The 24,628-nt window shown below is 36.1% G+C and overlaps 6 protein-coding genes and 1 pseudogene across 8 annotated transcripts; 1 reads left to right on the plus strand and 6 right to left on the minus strand.

The window, feature by feature from the left end:
* Window positions 1–97: 97 nt before the first annotated feature.
* LOC104721376 (alpha-L-fucosidase 2) lies at window positions 98–4,653 on the minus strand. Its single transcript, XM_010439343.2, has 9 exons — window positions 3,569–4,653; window positions 3,045–3,190; window positions 2,082–2,944; window positions 1,858–1,990; window positions 1,601–1,759; window positions 1,290–1,514; window positions 972–1,209; window positions 692–887; window positions 98–557 (listed from the first exon to the last, which is right to left on the minus strand). The coding sequence occupies exons 1-9, from the start codon at window positions 3,804–3,806 to the stop codon at window positions 257–259; spliced, it is 2,499 nt and encodes an 832-aa protein (XP_010437645.1). The 5' UTR covers window positions 3,807–4,653; the 3' UTR covers window positions 98–256.
* A 1,422-nt stretch (window positions 4,654–6,075) lies between these two features.
* On the minus strand, window positions 6,076–7,935 carry LOC104721377 (3-ketoacyl-CoA synthase 16). The gene has a single exon (XM_010439344.2). It carries the CDS (start codon window positions 7,766–7,768, stop codon window positions 6,314–6,316), a length of 1,455 nt encoding a protein of 484 aa, XP_010437646.2. The 5' UTR covers window positions 7,769–7,935; the 3' UTR covers window positions 6,076–6,313.
* A 2,902-nt stretch (window positions 7,936–10,837) lies between these two features.
* Window positions 10,838–14,136, minus strand: LOC104721380 (aldehyde dehydrogenase family 3 member I1, chloroplastic). 2 transcript variants are annotated; one of them, XR_015571866.1, is made up of 11 exons: window positions 13,795–14,136; window positions 13,395–13,490; window positions 12,929–13,175; window positions 12,766–12,834; window positions 12,587–12,683; window positions 12,290–12,496; window positions 12,073–12,188; window positions 11,884–11,988; window positions 11,625–11,802; window positions 11,297–11,537; window positions 10,838–11,210 (listed from the first exon to the last, which is right to left on the minus strand). XR_015571866.1 is itself a non-coding variant. In XM_087474099.1 (11 exons), the coding sequence occupies exons 1-11, from the start codon at window positions 13,845–13,847 to the stop codon at window positions 10,965–10,967; spliced, it is 1,650 nt and encodes a 549-aa protein (XP_087330225.1). In that variant the 5' UTR covers window positions 13,848–14,136; the 3' UTR covers window positions 10,838–10,964. The 2 variants fall into 2 exon arrangements, 1 of the variants encoding a protein (XP_087330225.1); XM_087474099.1 differs by having other exon boundaries at window positions 11,625–11,797.
* A 200-nt stretch (window positions 14,137–14,336) lies between these two features.
* Window positions 14,337–15,753, minus strand: LOC147933588 (uncharacterized). 2 transcript variants are annotated; one of them, XR_015573105.1, is made up of 2 exons: window positions 15,296–15,753; window positions 14,337–15,110 (listed from the first exon to the last, which is right to left on the minus strand). XR_015573105.1 is itself a non-coding variant. In XM_087476443.1 (2 exons), exons 1-2 carry the CDS (start codon window positions 15,474–15,476, stop codon window positions 14,697–14,699), a joined length of 585 nt encoding a protein of 194 aa, XP_087332569.1. In that variant the 5' UTR covers window positions 15,477–15,589; the 3' UTR covers window positions 14,337–14,696. The 2 variants fall into 2 exon arrangements, 1 of the variants encoding a protein (XP_087332569.1); XM_087476443.1 differs by having other exon boundaries at window positions 14,337–15,100; window positions 15,296–15,589.
* Window positions 15,754–15,997: 244 nt separating this feature from the next.
* Window positions 15,998–18,300, plus strand: LOC104721382 (cinnamyl alcohol dehydrogenase 5). Its single transcript, XM_010439350.3, has 5 exons — window positions 15,998–16,453; window positions 16,560–16,673; window positions 16,775–17,002; window positions 17,366–17,805; window positions 17,908–18,300. Exons 1-5 carry the CDS (start codon window positions 16,365–16,367, stop codon window positions 18,108–18,110), a joined length of 1,074 nt encoding a protein of 357 aa, XP_010437652.1. The 5' UTR covers window positions 15,998–16,364; the 3' UTR covers window positions 18,111–18,300.
* A 2,962-nt stretch (window positions 18,301–21,262) lies between these two features.
* Window positions 21,263–24,114, minus strand: LOC104727582 (uncharacterized). Its single transcript, XM_087474098.1, has 2 exons — window positions 24,066–24,114; window positions 21,263–23,939 (listed from the first exon to the last, which is right to left on the minus strand). Exon 2 carries the CDS (start codon window positions 23,926–23,928, stop codon window positions 22,156–22,158), a length of 1,773 nt encoding a protein of 590 aa, XP_087330224.1. The 5' UTR covers window positions 23,929–23,939; window positions 24,066–24,114; the 3' UTR covers window positions 21,263–22,155.
* LOC109127620 (uncharacterized) lies at window positions 21,470–21,909 on the minus strand (annotated as a pseudogene).
* Window positions 24,115–24,628: the final 514 nt, after the last annotated feature.

The raw sequence follows: 24,628 nt of genomic DNA on the forward strand, positions 1-24,628 counted from the left end.
TCATCTATCTTGATGACTTGATCCTACTTAGACATACGAAGTTTTGACCTGAATCTGTTTCTCTTATTTTGGGTGTAGTATCAGGACCCTGTATACATGCTGGAAAATAAGTAATTCACTGTAAACCTTTTGGATACATTTGTGTATTACACACTTACACTTGCACATATAACTCGTGGAACGATGACAAACAATGGACTTTCTCTGTTAAATGAACAAAAACGGATTTGAAAATCAAGATTTTGTCTCTCACTTCTTATAAATTCTCGGTCCGAACACATTTCAAATCTTTGTCAAAAGTAAAGATTTTCCCTGGCAACAATTTGGTATCTGAAGAGATCCCTTTGTACACTATTCTGGTGGACACAATCTGTTCTGACCAAAGACCAAACTCCACAAGGTTCCCTTCCGTCCACTTTATACTAACCGTCACACTGCCCCTTGCCCTTAGCCCTTTCACATTACCGTTTGGCCATTTATCTACTGGAAGCGCCGGGAGCAAATGCAGATCCTTTGTCGTGCTCTGCACTAACATTTCCGCTACCGCTGCTGCGAATCTGCACCCAAAAAAAATGTCATATATAGGTTTAGACTAGTCATCAAATTGTTTGACTTTGTTCTAAGAACTGATGAGTAATGGTTTTAGGACATATCTTTATAGTAAGTGTTTGCAATGTATTGCTTAACTTACCCAAAATTGGCATCGATCTGGAATGGTGGGTGTGCAGTGAACATGTTACTATACAATCCTCCTTCATAATTACGTTCGTTCAACGGATCCACAAGATCAAAAATATGTGTAACCATCCGATATGCGAGCTCGCTATTGTGAAGCCTTGCCCACAAGGCGGCTTTCCAGGTGGTTGACCAACCTGGTCCTTCCTCTCCTGCATCAATCAGTTCAATATATATATTGCTCCACACACTTCAATGACATTGCAGAATAGGAATGAGAAAGAAGAAAAAATTACCTCTCTTTTTAAGGGTTGCTTCCACGGCTTTAGCAAGTTCTGGAGACTTCTCAACTGTGATTGTATGACCCGGGAAGAGACCAAAGAGATGTGAAACATGTCTATGATGTACCTCTGGGTCCTCAAAGTCTTCTACCCATTCCATAATGGAACCATCCTTTGCTATTCTAGTGGGAGGAAGTTTAGCTTGAGCAGCAATGACTTTTCCGATAAGAGTATCATTCGTTTTTCCCAAAACCTGTTGACAAACCAAAAGAGAGAAGCTCAGTATTGATGAGGTGATATGATTTATTTTTGTTGCTTCATCGGTCTTGTTACCTCTGAAGCGAAAACAATATTAGAGAAGACTTCTTTTACAATAGCAATGTCCATGGTTGAAGAGTAGCTAACACTAGCAGGTTTGCCATTTGGAGCAGTGAACATATGTTCAGGGGAAGTCGATGGATTCGTCTGGAGATATCCGTCTTTACCTTTGATTAGCCAGTCCAAAAGAAACGATGTACACCCTTCCAACAATGGGTATGCCTTCTTGTTAAGAAATTCCTAGAAATGAATCAACAAGTTAAGGTTTGATTAAACATAGTACCGGTTAAAGAAACTGAACTGTAACAGAAATTTGAGGACCATACCTTGTCCATCGTGTATGTATAATGCTCCCATGCATGAGTGCAGAGCCACGCTCCACCCATGGGCCAGAGAGCCCACACTGCTTCACCTCTATCTGGTGAAGTTTTTGCCCATATGTCTGATACTTGATGTGCCACCCAACCACTTGCTCCGTAGTTTACCTATACAGCGCATCAAAATAATTCTTAGACTAAGTCTCTAGTGATGGAACACAAATCCATTGTAAAGTTCATCAATACAAAAAAGGATATAAACTTACTTGTGCTGTCTTGCGGCCATTTACAGCTAAAGCAGACATATAATCGAATAAGGGTTCCTGGCATTCATGAATATTACCAGGAAGAGAATGCCAATAATTCATCTGGAGATTAATGTTCAGGTGAGGAGCACCACTGCAACACAGCAGACGAAGAAGAAGAAGTAGAGTCAGTGACACAACAAAGCTAAGAGATTAAAAGAAAATGAAGTAAAGCGAAAACGCACTCCCATGGTGGCTGAATGTCCCTGTTCCATATGCCTTGCAAGTTAGCCACCTGAGTTCCAGGTCTTGAAGAAGATATAAGCAAGTATCGACCATATTGGAATAGAAGTTCCACCAATGAAGGGTCGTGATCGTTTTTAAAAGATCGCACCCTTTCAGCAGTTGAAGCTGTCTGATGCAAGGCTTTATTTGCTGAGCTGCCGGAAAGTTGCAAAGACACCCGGTTGAAAAGCTTCTGATAGTCACTCAAATGACGAGCATAAAGATCAGAGTATGAGTATTTCTGGACTGAGCTGATTCTGTTAACGCATTCTTTCGCGGGGTCTCTCTTAGAATCAGCAGGCATCGTAAATGGTCCGTCAAAGTTAGATGAAGCAGTCAGAAGCAGAACCGCCCAGTCGGCTTTTTCAACACTTAGTTTCTTGCCACCTAAGGAAGACACAGAGCCACCATTGCTGACTCTCACTTCAAGAACCGATGCAAACTGCAACCCTTTGTGATCATCATAAGGTATATTCGTAGCGTTGATACTTTTCTTCATGTTTACAGGAAGACGCTTGGGGCGACAGCTTCCACGCATCAGAATCTGATTCGCTTTGGGGTTTGTCTCTGAATGGTGATGCAACTCACTGTCAAAAGAAGCCTTAAAAGACAGAGAACCCGGTTTGCTTGCATAGATCTTGACTACAATTACTTGATCCGGATTAGAAGCAAAAAACTCCCTTGAGAATTCCACAGCCCCAACCGAGTAACTTACTTTGGCTACTGCTGTTTCTAAGTCGAGTTCACGGCGATAGGAGTCTTGAGTGTACTCCCGATGCGAACTGTCAAACTCTAAATTCAAATCTCCCACTAGCTGGTAAACCTTTAGAGAGCCAAGAACAAAAAGGATTAGCCTTTACACTAACAAAAAAAAATCAAGAAGTGTGAAAGCAACATTACACCAAAAAGAATCAAAAACATACATCAGAAGCATGGCCTGACAATTTGACAGCTTCTGAAGTAGCTTCAGCATAGTTTCTGTCATCAACAAGCCTCCTAACTTCTGCTAATGCTTCTGGAGCATTCGGGTTCGTGTAGTCTGCTGGTACCCCAGTCCAAATTGTGTCCTCTAATCAATTAAAAATCCACAAAAAAACAAAACTTTAGGCTTCAGATCCACAAAATTCCTAAACTTTCATACAAGACTATTTTTTTGTTGCAAAATGTGCTTCCTTTAATCATTTTATTTCACTAGTAGTTCGATTTAAGACATACTAATGTCTCAACTCAAGCATATTCCCCTGTTCTATTGCACAGCCAAATAAAATAAAAAAAATATGGCTGAGAAACAATAAATATTGAATGATCTCTGCATTAACTTTTAGAAAGTACTAATAGCAGAGAGCATTTATTACCTAAATCTCTAAACAAACAAAAATAGAACCAAACACAAGAATCAAGAATGGGAGAGAAAGGACAAAAACGACTTCGTTTTAGAACAATTTACCATTGATGTTGAGAGTCTCTGAGGAGACGCCGCCCCAGATCGTGGCTCCGAGACGACCATTACCGATGGGAATGGCGTCGGTCCAGTTCCGAGAGGGACCAGCAAACGTCAGTTTAAGTGGTGGCGTCGAGAGATCTTGGCCTCCGTCCATTAATGTCCTCCTCACTCCCTGGGCACATGTTAGTAGAAGAAGCAGAAGAAAAGTGAAATGAATGAAGAAGCTCGACTTCTCCGCCATTGCTGCTGCTTCTGTGAGTGTTTCTTTCACTCTCCAAGATAAGAAAGGTTTGGGTCTTGAAATAGCCGCGTAAAGAGATATCGCACTAATTTCACGATGTAGATGTTTTCTCAAAAAATTATACAACCCAAATCTAATTTTATACTAAAAAACATGAACCATAATAATTAAATTTAAAAAAAAAAAAAATGCCAATCAAAAATGTATTTTGTTTTCTTTAAGTTGAAATTAGTAAGGGCATCATTAATGGGATAACTTTTTTCTGTGTTCTTAGATTATATATATAGTGAAAATAATCTAAGATCAGTAGTTAAGATCATATATTAAAAAAATAGGGAAACTAATTTTGGTGTTTTTAGAATAAAAATATAATATTTATAAACATTTTACAAATTATAAAAACTTTTAAAATAACATTTAAATTGCAAACTTATAAACTTGTACTATAATTCAAAATACAATACCAAATTTTTATGAAACAAAAAAACATTGTAAATAAAATGTTAAAAAAAAAACAAACATACAACTCTTGTTGTTGTTGTTGTTGAGCCTTGAGGAGGAGCAGTTGAAACCCTAATCCCCAAATAATCTCGTTTCCAGATACAGAAGCATCATCCTACTTAACCAAATTATCATCCAATCCAAACCCTTCTTTGTCAATTCGGATCCGGGAGATTGAACCGTAGATCTCGAATCGTGATTTCAGCTGGAGAGGTTGTTGGAGAGAAAGAGGAACAGAAGGTGAAATGAAAAATGAAAATTTTTTTTTCTTTCCAAAAAATCTCAACCAATGAGGTACTGCCACGTTCAATTAGAACTAGCTTTAAATCAGTTCTAATTGAAGAACAAAAAAAATGTTTTTAGATCACTGTTCAATTTATTTATGATTTAATTGGGCTGATGGCCTAAGAGAATGTAATTTAATTATTATAATTTGTCAAAACTCGCCTCAGAATTGTCATTTGTCAATATGACACATCATATTTGGAAAGGATGAATAACTACAAACCATTTTTGCAACACATTTATGATTTGATGATCACAGCTCAAAATAACGAGACCACAAAATTGCAGATAAAAGAACCCAACGTGTCGACTGCACCATATCAGTCCATAACTAGAATGATAGGATCTAAAATAAACGAGTTTGTCCGATACACCCACGCAGTTCACGAGGATGCAGAAGAATATGTACAGTAGTTTAACCCGATTCATACCCATGGTACCACAGAATTGAGTAGACTGAATTTGAAGCCAACCATAATTTGTGAATTTAATATTTTTATATCCACCGACTTTCGTTCTTTAATATATTAATTTTAAATAATAAAATAATAAAAACAATCTCTTAACTGATCACATGAAAATGGTTCGCAATCGTTTCTTTGAAAAGATACAGAAAGATCTCAGCCATTTCATCTAAGACGTATATTACGCTGATGTATTGATAGTCGAAGATATTGATCTCATGTGGTATTATATTTCCTTTAATGATGATGATATGAAAACTATGAAGCAAAATAAAAAAGAAACAAATTAACAGGGTTCACAAATCACAGCATGGAAAGGGCTTATTTCAGATATTTTTCTAATCGGTAAAATCTAATGCATCCTAGATTTATTGTTAATAGTTAGGTATGGAACTTGTTGACAAAAAAAAAAAAAAAAAAGAAAAAAAGAAAAAAAAAGTTAGGTATGGAACCTTGCTTTTTGCAACTTGTGCTATTGACATATTTGTTGGACTTAACAATTTTTGTTGAATGGTTTGGGTATTAATGTCTCTGGTCTAACTGTTCTGTTTTGTGATAATTAATACAATGGCCATCTAGTATCTAGCCAAGTAACAATACTTTTTCTTTTTCCGAAAGAACCAAACATGTATAAGACAATTGATTGTCACAGGGTTAACGAGTATTTGAATGATGATGGCCTTCTGATACAAGTTGCTTCGTGTAAAAACAAATCTTCATACACAGCTGATGTACAGTTACGTCATCTCACACTCACACAGCAATATCGATTTGCTAAATATCCTCTCCCCATGTACAGTTACGTCATCTCACACTCACACAGCTTATGACATTATTGCAATTATTGAACCTTTGACTTTGTTAGAATGTCTACAACTACAAGTACTACACCACTTTCTCGTTTTTACAAATGAGATAAAGAAGTTACATTTTTTCTTGCACATAAACGGCAAGTTACTATATATATATCTACCCCTGTCTATATATATACCATACACAATGAAATTTGATGACACTTATTTGTAAGAAAGTACACGATATCATTTATATATGAAGTGTGAAACAAGCCCATTACCAGGCAACGAATCTTACACTTATATAGTCAACTAGAAGGGGTAGTAGCATCACACAACGCTAACAGAGATCGACGATACATAGAAAAAGGATAGATTACTTGTCAATATTTGGACCGACCAAGGCACGACTATAAACCAGTACATGCGTCTCTATCTCAATTCGTATCATAACTTTTAACGGTCAAATGGGATCGCTCGATCGTTCTTTTAAATCAATATCGATCTCAACTGGATATTTGTGCAGACATTCTTCCCAAGGATTATTAGCGGAAGGCTTGACGTTACGAAGAGCCACCCAAACAGAGCTATTACACTTGAAACCTGACCCCAATGCGATCTGCCAAATCCTATCTCCTTTCTTCATCCTTCCTTTGGCTTCTGTGTAAGCCAACTCGTACCAAATGGAACTCGAAGATGTATTACCAAACCTGTGTAATGTCATTCTTGATGCCTCAACGTTTAATGGAGTTAGATGAAGGTTCTTCTCCATCTCATCTATAAGCGCTCTGCCACCCGCATGGATACAGAAATGCTCGAACGCGAGCTTGAAATTAGGAATGTAATGTTTGAGCTTCGGATTCAAAAACTTCTTTTTAACGAACCTCACAAAGAAGTGAAACTTCTCGCTCATAGGAAGAACAAGTGGACCCAAAGTTGCGATATTGATCTTTAGGGTTCTTGCAGCTACCATAGGTAGATCCTTTGACAAGGTAACCCCGACTATGCCATCCTCATCTTCTTCTTGAGTTGCACATTCATAAGATCGGTCATCTGCTCCGGTATGGACCCGCACGGTGTGAACAAGCTCGTATTTGGCGCGTTTACGATCTTTAGACCTATTAGAAAGCAAAATTGCGGCCCCACCAATCCGGAACAAACAATTTGTAACCAACATTGATTTGTTATTACCTAAGTACAAGTTTTGAGTGATGTTCTCCGTGCTCACCACAAGAGCATAAGAGTTTCTATGAACTTGTAACAAACTCTTAGCGACATCGATAGCGATGACTCCAGCACTACACCCCATCCCACCAAGATTTAAGCTCTTTATATTATCCCTAAGTTTAAACTTATTCACTAATATTGTTGATAACGAAGGAGTTGGATTGAAAGTGCTTGAATTCACCACCAGTATACCTATATCACTCGGGCTTATTCCGGTGTTGCGAAACAGATTATCGACCGCTCCAATTATAACATCTTCCGTCTCTTTACGCGACACAGCCATATTCTGCTGTAGTGGCACAGTTTGGAGACCTTCAGGTATATATGTCTCTTGGCCTAGACCGGAACGTTCTAGAATCTTCTCGCAGAAGTCCATCAAGTAATCGGACTCGTGCTTCCACGTGCCTGACTCTCGAACAAGCCTTACGTGGTGCATGATCTTCTTGATGCTGGCTTTGAGATGCGACGGGGGAAGGTAGCAGCTGAAGTCAACTAGGTAAACGGGTTTGGGTCGGGACATGATGTAAAGAGCCGAGCCGAGTGCGAGAGAAAGGGAGAATATGGTTAGAGATGCGAGGTTGTTTTGTACGTAGAGGTAAAAGGTTTGGAGATCTTGTGTGGAAAGATGAGACGCCTTCATGGCTATAGCAACCATTAACGGTAAGAAGCAGAGCTTAAAGAGACGGTTCATGAGGTAGCTAGTTGAAATAGATTTTTACCTTCTTCAGCGGGGAATCTATTTTCGTGATATGTTTTCTCTTTAACTTCTTGTTGTGGTGTTTGTTCGTTCTGACTCGTCGTTTTACATTTATAGAGGTTTGATTGATTGAGAGAGAGACTGCTCATGCAATGAACGCATATCGTAAATAAATAAGCAAGCGCACATGAACTATATATATTTCTTGTGATATTTTCTTCTTCTTTTGGTAATTACCTAAACCAAGATTACAAAGTATTGTTTTTAGCTTCAAACGTTTTTGTAGTCTAGTTAAAAATTTGGATTTAATTTTAGGTTCGATTTGTTTATTCTTGCATAAACTTTGGTAATTATGGGTTATCCAGCTATTCTGTCTAAATTTTGGTGTAGTTATTTACTAGTAGGTGAATAAAATCATTTCCGCCAAAAAAAAGCGTAATTTCTAGGGTTTAGTCGAACATGTTGCTAATCATAATAGAAATAACTTACTTGTTTCACGAGGTTTAGAAAGGAAGAAAAATATCAATATCAGGTGCAATTATTTACGTATAGAAAATTTAGGGCATGCTAATATGCTATATCCGTTAATTGTTTGGAATAATAAAAGTCATGAGTTGTATATATAAAACGAATCATAAAATCAATGTTGGAAAATGGATCCGAATGAAGGAATATTCAAATACCAACCTACTGCTTTTAGCCAATATTATTGTACCCAAACAAATATACCGGCCGGCCTAGGGGGAGGATGTGTGCCGATTACAGCACCTGACTGGATCGGATGAGGGCTTAGTAAGGTGCTAACCTCATACATCCTTGTCCGAGCCATATGTTGATGAGTTAATTTTAAACTTTTAAATACACTCGATCGCCACATTTTAGAAAGGAACAAAAATTTATACCAAACAAATTAAATATGGATGGACACTTTGCGGTTTGTCAGTTCACTCCCAACAAATAATAGATGCATGCGTGAGCCGTGACCATGCTTTTGCCCAAGTACCCGACCCGACTAGCAGATTGATTATCCGGAAAATTAACGACATCATATCAATTATGTAGTACTAAAGCAACAGAAAACTCTCAATTATGGTGGTACAAAGTGTTACTATGTTAGTTGAGTGGTTAAGATTTAAATCATTTTTACATTTGTCAATGAAAAAAAAAAAATTAACTCAACACTCTAGGTTGTAGTAAATGCGAGCGAGCAAACAAACAACCACCCTATCTGCTTCAGAATTCAGGAAAAATGAAGACACTATTGTCAGGTAATTAACATGGGGTTTACCTTAAAACCAAAATAAAAACATGGGTTTTACTTTTTTACCTTTTGAGTATAACATAGTAGAACAATCTCATAACCTACAAAAAAAAGTCTATCGATCTATCTATCAATCTTGGTAGTATAATATTTCTTCTACAAGTGAAGAAACAAAAGAACTCAAGCATGCAAAAGTTATCATCGAGGACAAAAAATAATAATACCCAAATAATTATAATTTTCTTTCGGAAAAAAACCCGAAAAATACGCCATCTAATTTTTTTTTTGCCGTTTAATTTCTCTAGTTATTAAATTTTTCAAAAAATACCTGCTTTAATTTATGTTGTCTTTAAAAACCTTCATTTTATTAATAACGGTAGATCCATACTTACGACATAACTACTGTTAATTTTAATGACGAAAATATTAACTAAGGTTAAACTATAACCCCACGTGGTTAATTAGAGGGAACTAAAGACATTGTTGCCCTCTTCTTCTTCCCCCAAATCGATTTCAAGTTTTAGAACCCTAGAACCCTAAAAGCGATTTTTCTTCTCAAACTTCAAATCCTGAATTCTTTTGATTGCGATGATAGTTGTCGTCTGAGTAGTTGCGGTTCTGGTTGATTGTTTGGTGTGTTCGTTGCAAGAATCGACTGATAGATGAGATATGAAACTATTGTTAATTTCAACTGTAATGTTTAGGATTCTAGGGTTCTAAAACTCAAAATCGATTTGGAGAAGAAGAAGAGGGCAATAATGTTTTTAGTTCCCTCTAATTAACCACGTGGGTTATATTTTAATCCTGGTTAACATTTCCGTCATTAGAGTTAACAGTCGTTATATCGTAAATATAGATATACCGTTATTAATAAAATGAAGGTTTTTAAAGACAACGGAAATTAAACCAAGTATTTTTTGAGAAATTTAATAACTAGATGAATTAAATAGGCAAAAAAAAATGAGATGACTTATTTTCGGATTTTTTCCCATTTCCTTTCGCGTGATATTAAGACATTAAATGCTATTTCATCTTATCCAAGATAAACTGAATATGGGAATGGGAGGAGTAGATGTAAGTCATTATGGGATGGGGCGCAACACAATGCAAATTATATTCGATATGTTTGGTTATAATTTAAAGCGGAAGAATGGTGCGCAGATCTCAATGTATATATCTACTAGTATACTAATGTAGAAGAGATAATATATGGTTGTGGGGAACCATATTAACAATGGGTTCGTTACCAAACATATTAAATTGAAAATTTATGTTTGATAATTTACTAGGGACTGTGATGTGTTAGATAAATCATAAATTTATGCTTGACATTTTGATCTTTATCCTAAAGGGTTCTAAGTCCTAACCAATTTGCCTTTTCTATTTATGAATACTAGATCTCAAATCTCCATCATATCGGGAATTCAATAATATAGTTTCCCGGTTGCAACAGTTGTTCTAATCAGTACTACTACAATTTCGGTTATGTAAAATATCTCTCTTACAAACAAACAAAAAATAGTTCCTAGACTATAGAGGCTATAACATGTTAGATTTGGCTAGCCTATGTGGAGAATTAAGCTGGTGTACAACAGGGTGACTGGTGTAGTAATTTGGAGGAATCGAGGGATTGACCGAACTGATCTTTCTGTTGTAATTTGGTGTGGCCATAATTAATACTTGATTTTGTTCAATTTATATCCACCATAATGGAACGAGCTGTGGGAATGCCACGACAGTTTGCTCGTTGCTCACTTATAGAGTTTAAAATATACATTAACCGAAGATGAACTCAAATGATATGTAAAGTAAATATAAGCATTTTTATTTATAACCTAATTTTCACATTGATCCTTTATATCTCTATGGAAGTATTCAACTTTATAAGCTTGTATAATGCCATCAAGTTACAGTGATTATCACATGTGATCATGAAGAGTCTTGAGAGAACCCAAAGAAAGCCCAAATGGCAGCAAATATGTTTGAAGAGAGCAAAGCCTTCAGCACCATCTTCTTTTTCTGTGTGTAAGGAGGATATCTAAGATCCGCATCCCCGGAAAAGCTTCGGTAAAGAACACCTTTCTTGTGGCTAAACGTCTCATACGAGAATTTGCCATGGTAAGCCCCAATCCCGCTCTCCCCGACCCCTCCAAATGGTAGATCTTTTACAGTTACCTGCAGAGAAAACATACCATCTTTAATGAGAGCTTAGCATAATGGTAAACAGAACATTACTTTTATATGACAAAAGACGTAAGTACATGTAAGACAGTGTCATTGATGCTAATTCCTCCAGCAGACACGCTCTGCACGAATTGTTCCTGCAACTCTTTGTTGTTTGTGAAGAGATACGCTGCTAAAGGCTTTGGCTTTGAACGTATAACCTGAAAGCCATCTTCAATCTTTTCAACGGTAACTATAGGAAGTAATGGTCCAAATATCTCTTCTTGCATTATGGAAGATGCTTCCGGCACATCCACTACTATCGTTGGAGATATTTTACTGTAAAAGAAATTACAGAATACGTGATTAGTTAGTTTTGATCCCACATGAACAAAATTTTAATCGAATGCAAACATTTTCTCTCACAGCTTCTCTTCGATCGTTTGGCCTCCATGAACAATTTTGTTGGCGACTCCATTCTCTTTTAACATACTCTCCAACCGTTTAAAGTGGAAAGAATTCACAATCCGTGACAGGTCCTTTGATTCTAATGGTGTTTCCCCAAAAAATGTCTTCAGTTCAGTCTTCAGAGCATCTATCTGTACTGCATGATTTGTATCAGCAAACTCGAAAGAAACAAATAGAGCATTGTGATTCATTGGCTTTTATATCAAGTAGCCTTTACCAATTTCAATGAAAAATCCTTTTTTGTGATCACGTAATCGACGCCAATGCAAGCCTGTCCATTGTTACAAGCCCACTTCCCTGCGATAATCCTCCTAGCAGCCACCTTGAATCACAACACCAAGATTAGTGTATGCAACTTGCATTTATTTATTTATTTTATACTTTAGAAGCTGAGATAGATCTTAACTTGTAGATTAACATCTGAATCAACAAGAGCTGGGCATTTTCCACCAAGTTCTAGAACCACTGGAGTAAGATTCCTCGCAGCTGCAGCCATTATAATGCCAGCAACTCTTGCTCCACCTAAAAAACACTTTTAACTATTTAAAATCATGTTTTCTTGAGAGCCTAATCAAAATTTCAAAGATTCTTAAAAGAAACAGAGCGAGAAAGAGAGGACAGACCCGTGAAGAATATCTTGTCCCATTTTTGATCCAGTAGTGCCGTTGTTTCAGGGACTCCTCCTTCGATAACTCTGATTGTTGTTTTGTCCAAGTATTCACTGAACAACTTTGCTAAAAGAGCAGATGTTGCTGGAGCAATTTCAGAAGGTTTTAGCACAACCGCATTACCAGCTGAAATAGCTCCAATGACTGGCTCAACAGACAATACTGGGAAAAAGAAAAACACCAAGAAGACATATAAAACTTTAGATTTCCACTAATGAGACAAAAAAATTCAAAAGAAGAAACTGAGCTTACAGAAAGGGAAATTCCAGGCTGAGATAACCAAAACAACTCCAAGTGGTTCTGAGACAATTTGTGCAGACGAGGGAAATGTTGTCACAGAAGTTTCGACCTGAAAGGTCCATAGATGAGGCAAGTGGTTTAGAATGGAAACATATTCGATGAAGCAACAAAGCGTATAACAGTCTAGTTACCGTCTCTGGAGCCATCCAGTTCTTCAACTCTTTGATTGCAAGCGTACAAGATGACTTTGTATTCGAAATCTGAGAATACAAAGATGACACCAAAGTGATTCAACAGTGGAACAACTGAAATGTAGACAAGGAAAGGGACATTGAAAGTAAAACTGTAGAAAACCTCAGCTAGAAAAGCTTCAAGCTCAGGCTTGGAAAGATCTTGATTCAAAGCTTCGGTGATACATTTCTCCTTCTCGTCAAGCATCCTGGAAATGTTTTGAAGCTGAGAAATTCTCCATTGGTAGCTCTTTGTTCTGCCAGTGTTGAAGTTGTTTCTGAGCTCATCTACAAGCAAAGCTGCTTCCTTTCCATCAAAAGCTGATGTGTTGTGCTCCTTAACCACAGCAGATAGTGTTGCATAGCAAGTACTGATTCCAGAGACCAAAACCGCAATGAGAAAACATGAATATAATTCTCCCAACTATATTATTGCATAATGTTCACTAATGTTAATGGTAGTAGCATAGTACTGTACTTAAAAAACTTAAAATCGACTTTAACAAAATAGAAATGTAATCATCATGTGATAAACCACTTTTTGTGAATTTAGATATGCAAACAATGAATATAAAAAGAAAGGTGCTCACAATTTGAAGCGATAATTAGGTAAGCAAGTTTTGATGCAATATCCTCTACCACCACCAGCAGATATCACAAAGGGTGAAGTTGCTGCTACGTTTAATCTGCAACAAGAGAGGCTATTTCGTTATGCAATCTGGTTTTAAAACATGGTTCCAATTAGATCTGATTCTCTTTGTAATCTTTATTATCATACTGATTGACCCAATCATTCACGGAACCATTTGATTGTATCAAACAGTAACTCCTCAGACTGTTGTATACAATTTCAACTTAAAAAGGTCACTCTTTTATACATAAAATGAGAAACCCAAAACGCAATTCAGATATAAAGAGAGAAGCTTTGATAGGAAGAAACAGAATTGAACAAGTCAACCTCAATCTGATAAGCAAGTTTTCAAATTATACCTGGTACGAGTTGCAAAACAAAGGGTATGATTCATCTCTAGAAGCTTCGTCATATTTAGTTTGGGTTCAATTAAAAAGAAAAAACTCAAATTGGAGACAATGGTGTGTTAGTTAACTCATAGTATAAGAGAGAGAGAGAGAGAGAGAGAGAGAGAGAGAGAGAGAGAGAGAGAGAGAGAGAGAGAGGAGACGTTGAAGGTAGGTGTGTGTGTGTGGTCGTAAGAGAGACGTGTAGAAGAGACAAATTATGTTTACTACAGCCACAAAGGCCGCTCATGTGTATATTTTCAAAGAAACTCCGACATATAAACATGAAACGGCTCATGCTGCTGTCTGTGACTGCGTGTGACGCTCTTTGGGTTTTGCGAATGTTATATTAATTGGACGATCGATTTTGTTATTGGGCTTTATGAAGCCTTTTTTCACACACTCTTTGTGCTTTCTTTCTTTTATTTTGCTCAACTGTTACTCTTTCTTTCTGCATCATCTAAAAGAAAATTGTACTACTAAATTTAAAGGATTGAAAAGGTGCTGCACCAACATTGTATCAGCAAAACTGTTGAATTTCTAACATATTTTACAAATTAAAATCCATATGTAAAGAATTTTATATAGTTGAAAGAAAAAAACAAACTTTGCTTTTTTACCAACAAACTCATCATTCTCGTTTTGTAAAAGCAAACCTTCAACAACAAATCACTCTTTTTCTATATTATTATTCTTCATGACTAGTAAGTATCTTTGCGACGCCTACGTCGTTCTTTATCCTCGGTGCATTTTGTATTTGTAACGATGGAGAAAAGAAGAAGAGAAGAAGAACGACTAGTGGAGATCGAAGAAGCAAAAGAAAAGAACATTCTCTTCTCTCGCCAAGAAACAAAGATAAAGGGTCGACGGAAACATTAAAACTCTGCATGCATGCAGTCGATTGAGTCATTCAGTATGAGTCGGCGCGGGAAAATACATGGTAAGCCCAGCCTCGGTGTAGGCAGTGCAGTGCAGCCATCTGGCCTGACATAGACTCTGACTGGGGGATCTGGATAATCAATGGTAAGATCACCATGACCGACAGGGGGACGGGGAATGACTTCATAAACCCCAGGACTGATGTACTTCATTTTTTCCGAATCTCTGACAACTGGATAATCTTTGGGGATTTTGTCAGCTATACTCCAATAAAACATATGATCAAGCACTCTCTCCCTTCTCTCTTGTTCATCCACAAAACTAGCAAATGGCTCACTTGCGTAAAGGTCGTTGAATTCTTCTTTGCTACGCCTATACTCGTCGTCGTAACCATATTGTCCTGCATGAGTCTAGAGATCGAGATCGAAACCAAAATATATTACAAGGAAAAAAAAGACAACATAAATAAATAGCAACAATACTAATTATAACAAACGATCGAGAGAGACTACTACCTAAACCTATCATCATATTCATATAGTCGAGGAGATTCGAGAGACCAAATTAAGAAGGGATTAGTAAACAATTAACGGACCTTCAATCCAACGAGCAGGACAATTCCAGTGCCAGTTGTCCCACTCAATATGATTCAGATCGTCAGATCTATTGTAGACATAACCCGGTTTCTTCCGACAGGTTGCTGCTTCTTTCAGTTTACGAGTCACACCGTTCGTTATTCTTGACATCACGCAAGATCGAAAAACTGCCAACGCCATTTTTTTTGTTTTTCCCTTTCAACTCAGATCAGATATTCCTTTTTTCTCTGCAATACCTCACCACCTTCAGATCAGATGAAGAAATGAATCCCAGCTAGGGTTTCAATGCAGAACGACAAAAAAAAAAACTAATTTTGTTTTCTTAATCCTTTTTTATCTGGGCCGTCAATGGGAGTGGGAGCGTATTCACATATGATCTGGGCCGTCAATACTATAGTTGCATTGATTGATCAACACGTGGCCGAACCAAACAATGATTTTGTAAACCGAGCAAAGCAACACACGCTTAGACGGTTAGACCCCATAAAGGGTGTTTGTTCACCAACCCCCGTGGACCCTCTTTTAGCTGACGTGTCCACATCAATAGGGGATTATTTCATTCCTTTCAAAGTACAACACTTTAAATTAAAAAAAAAAAAAAAACAAATTATACTTTTTGGATTTTGCTATTTTCAAATTGGCAATATACAATTGTGTTATTAAAAGAATTCCTTATATTCTTATTATATAATTAAGAATATGAAGATATTTCATTTCATGGTTTCTTAATATTTTCACACCTACATTTCCAGCAAAACTACAGCCATATACATATGATATTATGATTAAGCAAAAAAAAAAGAAAATAATTTCTAGAAGGATACTTAAGCTTTTGACTAAAATTGTCAATAAATATACACAAATGTACACTCAATATAATAATATAAGCCACCAAAAATATACGCTTTTGCATAAACACCAATTCTTTCATCACACATACGCATGCGTTACGTTTCCCACTTTCTCTCTATATATATAAATTATCAATATCACATCACAACAGCAAAAGAGTGAAAGCAGAGAGATCAAGAAAGAAAGAAGCAAACAGAGAGAAAGTAACAAAAGAGAATGGGAATAATGGAGGCTGAGAGGAAAACAACTGGCTGGGCTGCTAGAGACCCATCTGGGATTCTCTCCCCTTACAGTTACACTCTCAGGTTCATTTTATTTACTTTCGATCGATCTTTGATTTTCTTGTTTCTTTTTTTTCAATTTGGTTAACTTTTGGTTGTTTTTTTTTTTTTTTTTTTTTTATTATTACAGAGAGACTGGAGCAGAGGATGTACGCATAAGAATCATTTGCTGTGGAATCTGTCACACCGATCTTCATCAAACCAAAAATGATCTCGGCATGTCTAACTACCCCATGGTTCCTGGGTAACAACTTCTTCTTTCTTCTTTCTTCTTCTGTTGATGATGCAAATGGGAATCTAGTACTATTGAATCTGAACTGCATGAGTGGATGTTTTTTCCATCAGGCACGAGGTTGTAGGAGAAGTAGTTGAGGTGGGATCAGGTGTGAGCAAGTTCACCGCAGGGGATATAGTCGGTGTTGGTTGTCTCGTTGGATGTTGTGGAGGTTGTAGCCCCTGTGAGAGAGATCTGGAACAGTATTGTCCCAAGAAGATTTGGAGCTACAATGATGTTTACATCGATGGTCAACCTACACAAGGCGGCTTCGCTAAAGCCACCGTCGTTCACCAAAAGTAATTTCTCTTTATTTGTTTCTCTTTACTTTATCATCTTCATAAATTAATTGATTTAGGTTTTGATTTGATTCGGGTGATCTTGTGCTATTTGATCAATGATTTAAAATCTAATTCTAGTTGAAATTCAATAATAATCTTGGTGTTGTTCAACTAACGATTTTGGCATATTGTACTAACTACACATGAAGATTCTCAAGATTTTGTTTCTTTTTAATACTAAAATCAAATATCTGCATATGAATGTGAATTTATTTAACAATTACAAACGGATCTTTAGGTTTTGGTTTTGGTTTTGGTTTCGGTTTCTTGGGGAACAGGTTAGGGTATCTATGGCTAAAGGGTCAATTTCTTTGTGTTCAGGTTTGTGGTGAAGATTCCAGAAGGAATGGCGGTTGAGCAGGCTGCGCCACTACTATGCGCTGGTGTGACGGTGTACAGTCCACTAAGCCACTTCGGTCTGAAACGACCAGGCCTAAGAGGAGGCATACTAGGGTTAGGTGGGGTTGGTCACATGGGTGTGAAGATAGCCAAAGCAATGGGTCACCATGTGACGGTCATTAGCTCATCAAACAAGAAGAGAGAAGAGGCTCTGCAAGATCTTGGAGCCGATAATTACGTGATTGGATCCGACCAAGCGAAGATGAGCGAATTGGCTGATTCGTTGGATTACGTTATTGACACGGTTCCCGTTCATCACGCACTTGAGCCTTATTTGTCTCTGCTTAAACTTGATGGGAAGCTCATTCTCATGGGAGTCATCAACAATCCTTTGCAGTTTCTCACTCCTCTGCTTATGCTTGGTGAGTCACTTTAATAAAACACTAATATTAATTAATGATTGTGATTTTTGAGGATTATTAATTAAATGGGGATGATGATGATGATGATGATGATTTAATTAGGGAGGAAAGTGATAACCGGGAGTTTCATAGGGAGCATGAAAGAGACAGAGGAGATGCTTGAGTTCTGTAAGGAAAAGGGTTTGAGTTCAATGATCGAAGTTGTGAAGATGGATTATGTTAACACTGCGTTTGAAAGACTCGAGAAGAACGATGTGCGTTACAGGTTCGTCGTTGATGTCGAAGGAAGCAAACTCGACGCTTGAATCTATGAAATTTCGAGGCTTTTTACATACTCGATTTAATTAGACAATTAATCTTCTGTTGTTTGTGAGCCTTTTCAATGTTGTGTCACTATTTTTCATGAGAAAGTGGTCAAAGATATAATAATATTGGGCAAAAAATATGTGTTGTGTGAGCATTTTTAATATTCATGAATGATTTGATGTGTTAAAATACGTTTCCTTAAGCCCTTGTGTCAGGTTTGAGTCGGACTATGATAAAAAAATAAGAAACAGAAATTTATTCGAAGTAAACAGTGTGACTGAAAGCGAAATCCAACTACAAAGTACGACTTGGACAATGTTTGGTGTTGATGAAACTTGAGGCGAGTGTTTGTCTTGACAACAAGATGTCAATATGCATACTTTCTTTGGTGTGGTGTCATGTTTATCAAAGTAAGTGGTAGGTTAAGGAAGACTAATTTATATGTCGCCAGTGAATATTTATGTATATATATAATAGACATTATACACAAGAACATCGCGCGTTGATTATAAATATATATATATATATATATATATAATTGGTGGTGCAAATTAGTCAAATGCGTAGTTGGTATATATGGAGACGTACTCTCGGTGCTACGTCCGAACTTCTTTGGGACCAGACAAGAAGATAGCACGGCGTTAATACTTATCATTAAAGTCGCAAATTCGTTACCCCTTTTGGGCTTTATATATGATTACCACTTCTTTACGACTAGTGGTTGGATGAATGTTTGATAATTCTAAAATTCAGATTAGAAGAATGAGAATTGAAGTATAGAATAAAAGAAAACCACGGTCATATTTAAGAATTAGAACTTTGATTAGAATATGTATCTTTTTAAAAAAAGCACGACATCTAGTAGAATGAGGAGTCAGTAACATAGATATAGTCATATAGAGTACATGTTGGGGGCTGTTGGCTCAGTGCCAAACCAATATTTGTTCTCAGGTTCAGAGTTATGTTATACAGATCATATTGTAAGTACAATCTGACCACACTCTCTATATCATTCTTGAACGTATATGTGCAGAATTCTTGGAATTCGCTAATGTGGTCATCTATATAACTTTCGGCTGACGCACACATTCATATAATCATTACGTTGTTCCAATACACGACTGTTTGGACTTTGGAGCTTGTAAAGAAGTTAAGAATTGTTCAAAACCTTGAATTCAATAAAATATCTTAACTTAAGAGAGGAAGTGAGAATGCGATGTGAGAATTGAAGCCAGTGTAAAAGATAGTGGAAACAAAAGTAAATATCAAATAAGGTTTATTGGTAATTTCAGTTTTTGTTAGAAGCCAGCGAAAAGATAGTGGAAACAGAAGTAAAAAAAAAAAAGTAATTTAGTGGTAATTTCAATTTTTGTTGCATATATATCATATGCCGCAAACAAAAGTACATATGTATTAACATTCATATGGGACACAGGCATGACCTTTTAAGGTGTGTTAGAGAGATTTAATGTCTTTATATGTCATGCATGTGTCAGATATCACAGATTAGCAACTAAGTAGTAATTACCGGTCACATCCATGTCCTAGCAGAATATTTGGAAAATGGAAACTTATAATTTTTAGCTATATCTGTATATGACATTCGGAATTTGCTTCTCTATAGTTTATCTTTGAGTCTTTGAACAACCGGTTTATAAGTTATGCTTTGCAATATGAAGCTCAAAGTTTTTCTTGGTTGGGGGACAGAAGAATGTGATGTTTGGTCAGCCTTTTAATATTTCCGATCAGTGTTTGGCTGCTATTCGTCGAACAATGGGTCGTGATGGTCAGAAGACTCAAACTCGTCTGTTTCTCATCTTTTGTCGACAAGTTTCAATAATGCTTTTAACCAACAGAAAAAGAAACGAAAGAGTTTCAATAATGCTTTCAATTAAAATCCAGTAAATTCGGAAATATATCAATGGCGATCATATACAAAACATACAGTATAATGTGTTTTACTATTAAATACGATTACAAATGTTTATCCAACAACTGTTATAAAGTATTATACTATTATGAGTTATTATGGCTAATGAAGGTTTTTTAAAAACAGAAGTTTTGGCTTTTCTCATTTGTCAAATAAAGCGGAGCCACTTCCTAGCCGTTTTTGGACTTTGGACAACCATGCTAATAGAAAATAAGAAGCATATCAGAAGGTTCAAAGCGAAAGTAAAATCCTTTAACACCATATACGTTTCTTTTATGTGTCTATCTATACTATAGTTATAGACTTACACTCAGTATTCAAAGACAGTTTTTTTTTTTCTTTTTTGTAAAGTTTAATCTATTGTCTAAGATAAAAGATAACATTATCTTTAAAGGGTATCAGATCGGCCATGGGCCTCTAACATTATTGGCTATCAGCCTCCGACAATTAAAACAAGGCATTGAATGGATGGGAATTATCTCTTTAGAATTGTTTAGCTTATAGTTATAACTTCTTCTTCTTCTTCTTTTTTTGTCAAAAACTTATAGTTTTAAGTTTTAACTCAAAAAATGAAAATTAAAAATAGTTTGAATTGTTCAGTTTTATTTCGAATTCGTTTTGGCCTCTTTTGATTCTTTTACCCATCCCAAGTATTGCCATTCGACACCCAAATATATGATATATGAAAACATTTTGCACTGGGGTATTTAACCCAAAAAAAAAAAAAAAGAACAAGAAAAGGAATGAAAAGTATAAAGAGAAGACGACATGAACCCGTGATCGTCATGTCTATAAAGACCAGCCAGATGAATATACTTTTTATAGATTGTATTTTTTACTTATGTCCAAAAATCTTATCTTGTGTGTGTTTAAAAGTGGACTAGGTTTAATCCCCATCATATCCATAGGCCCCTTTCATAATGCACATGTGAGATTTCTAATGATCACCGTTTTTAACTTTCTCCAACGATTACACGAATTACGTATTTTTTAAACAATAACACAACTAAACCGGTCATGAATATTTTTATGTACGTTAAAATTATTATAACTTATCTTAATGTTTAGCAGTTTAGGTTTTTATATTTTCTTATTCATTTATATTTTGTGCATGTTCATTATCTTAATCAACAAACTATATACCATATGTTTTTATCTGTCGAGAGATCGATGGATATACCCAGAGCCGTGCGAACGTTCAGAAGTATGAGAAGCCAACCAAAAAAAAATGCCTTGGTTTAAATAAAATAAAAACATCTACAAAAATTAACCACTTATGTCTCATAATAAAACTAACTAAAAAACGAACTAAAACAAAAGTACTAATTCTTGAACATTTGTTTTCCTTTTTTCTCCACGAAATCGTGAACCAAGCTTTCGAAATCAACATCTCTAACCAATTCTCTTTCGATGGATAAAATAGGTAAGTCATTCAATCTTTCTTGAGACATACTCGAACGAAGATATGATTTGATCAACTTCAGCTTTGAAAAATTCCTTTCAGCAGTTGCAACCGAAACTGGGATCGTCAACAATATTCGATAAACGATGCACGTGTTTGGATAACAATCTTCAAATCTGTTCTAAAAGTCTAATACTTCAATAGGCCTTTTAATCTCTTTTGGTAACGCTTCTCTTAGAACTTTAAGTTCATAGAAAAGATCATTACCAACAATATCTGACTGATTTTTGTGAGTTAGATTATCTTCAAGATTAGCACAAGAAACCATCAAACTATCATCACTCGCTGATTGCAATTTTTCCAAATCAAACAAAAAACCGAATATTTGTTCGTACCTCTGAAATTGCTCAAATCTGGTCTCAAGTGAGTAGAGAGCTTGATCCATGCTTTGGATGAAGTAGTCAATCCTAAAGCTCTCCTCAGGTGATAATGTCACACTTCCCTCGACATTCTCTGATTCTTCACCATAATGTCTTTTTTTTCTAATCACCCGCTTTGCTTTTCTAGGAAATACAGGATCAATCTCCAAAGATTCTGCAATTTCTTTAGCTTCTACTTTTGCTTTCTCAAAGCCTGACTCTCTATATTTTTTAAAATGAGAAACCAGCCCCTTCAGTTGAGAAATAGCTACATCAATGTTCATGTCTTCTGACTACAAACTCTTGCTCACAATGTTAACAACATATAAAAGATTATACCAAATAACCATGGAAACTAAGAACTCAAAACTTCCAATTCCATGTGTTTCACTTATTGCAAGACATTCAGCTTCGCTCTGCTCTTTCGGGTCATCACTATTTTCAGCAATGTACACTAACGCATTCATGATTTTAGGAGCCTGAAACCGTATTGCCTTAACACTTTCCACATGGCTCTCCCAGCGAGTGTGTGATAAAGCCTTAAGTGTAAGGCCATCCACGTGATCGTCAAATATTTTCCACCGCTTAACTGAACATGAAAAGAAGTTATAAGTACGCTGAATAATCCCAAAAGATGAGATTGCCTTTGGAGAAATGGTTGCCATATCACAAAGTGCAAGATTCAAACTGTGACAACTACATGGTGTATAAAACGCCCTGGGATTTATATCAAGAAATCTTTTCTGTACTCCCTTATGCTTTCCCTTCATATTAGAGCCATTGTCATAACCTTGTCCCCTCACATCATCAATTTTTAAATCAAAAGCAGCCAAAACAGCTTGAAGCTCAAGAAAAAGTCCTTCACCAGATGTATCATCAACTTTTAAGAACGTTAAAAAATATTCTTCGATCCTCGTTGAAGTTGTTGAAACATCTACACATCGAATGATGACAGTCATTTGTTCATGATGACTAATATCTGGAGTGCGGTCAAGAATCACAGAGAAGTACTTTGCACTTTGAATTTTTTTGACAATCATACCTTTGATCTCATTGGCTAACAAAGCTATTAACTCATTCTGAATTCTGTTGCTGAGATAATGATTACGAGATACACCCTCTTTATATCTTCTTAGATGCTCAATCATCACAGGATCAAAATCAGCAATCATCTCTATAAAACTTAAAAAATTCCCACAACCTTCTTCTCCAATTTTCTCGTTGCTTCCCCGAAACGCTAAATTTTGTTTAGCAAGCGTTTTTACCACAGTAATAATCCTAAGCAACACTTGTCTCCAATGAATTTTCTCTTTGTTGAGTTCATCTTGAGCATATTTGTCAATGGTCTGATTCTTCTGCAGCATGAGATCTAGTTCAGCCCACTGTTTCATACACAAAATGTGTTCACGACTAGATTCATGTTCTTTGAGCCTTCTTATAACATTCCTCCAATCACTAAAGCCCGTAGATGCCAATTGACTATTGTCACTGTGATTGAACAATTTACAACAAAAACAAAATATCTTGTTCAAAGACTTAGAGTAAACTAGCCAACGTCGATCTTGTTTTGTTCCATCACCCATCTCTGTTGTATAATGCAAATGTGAAAAATGTCTCTTAAGATTATCTTTGGGAAAATTATGATCAAGTGGCAGTCTTTTTGATGGACCTTGTACAACCATAAAATCCCTCCACTCATTCCATCCCTTTTTGATGTTTTCCCAATTTCCAGGATCATATATGTCAAAAAATCCACAAGACTCCCTCAGATTATCACTCTTCTGATGTTCATTCTTATTCACATCATCTTCTTCATTCACTGCATTGACATCTTCTGGTTCAACACCTGCTTCTTCTCTTTGATACTCATTTATATTCTCATCCACTCCATCATCTCCAAGAACCACATGTTTTGTATCATTATTTTCTACAAATCCATCAGAAGTTGCAGGTTTTTTGAAGTACCTGAATAAAGCGTTCTCTTGAGATTTTGCTTGGTCATCTTTCATTTTTCTCTTTTTTCTGTTATCAGCTCCACAAGGTTGATCTTTTTTCTTTGAAGACATTGCTCTACAGACTGCAGTAAAGAAAAAGCTTACAATGATTACGATGCAATTTTATAAAAGACATTTAACCAAAGCAACAAAGTAAAATATAAAACATTGTGAGGAAACATTGAAGAAAAAGTTTGTTATTGTGTTACCTTAGAATCAAGAGATGATGAAGCTTTAACAACGAAAAAGAAAAGACCTATCAAAACTGAATTGTAAGTTTGTAACCCTAGACCTAGTTGGATAGTTGTTTGTTAATTAAGGGGAAGGTGCCGTAAAAAAAAAACTTCAGCATATGTCATATGTGTGTCTAATTCTTCTTAATTTTAACATATTAAGCCCATATTTAAATTAGATTGTAGACAGAGCCCATATTTTGTTTCTAATTTTGTAAGAATTATTCATAAACCTATTTTTTCCTCTATTTGTATAGTTTTCGTAGGGATAATTTCTATATAACCTTAATGAATATATGTCCCTAATTATTATTTTTTAAGAATTGGATGCCCGAAGCGATAGCTTCTTTTTCTATAACTGGTGCACGGCTCTGGATCTACCCTACATATAATTAATTTAATTCACAATTTGCCTTGATAAATACATACCAAACTGTTGGGTTTGTTTGTGTAAACACTGTTTTGGCCACTTCTCTATTGGACAACACTGTCGTTTTTTTCGCTTCAATTATTCTTATTCTTATATGACTCACTCAAAA

This window comes from Camelina sativa, chromosome 11, assembly GCF_030686135.1.
Source record: "Camelina sativa cultivar CO46 ecotype springtype chromosome 11, ASM3068613v1".
Classification (NCBI taxonomy): domain Eukaryota; kingdom Viridiplantae; phylum Streptophyta; class Magnoliopsida; order Brassicales; family Brassicaceae; genus Camelina; species Camelina sativa.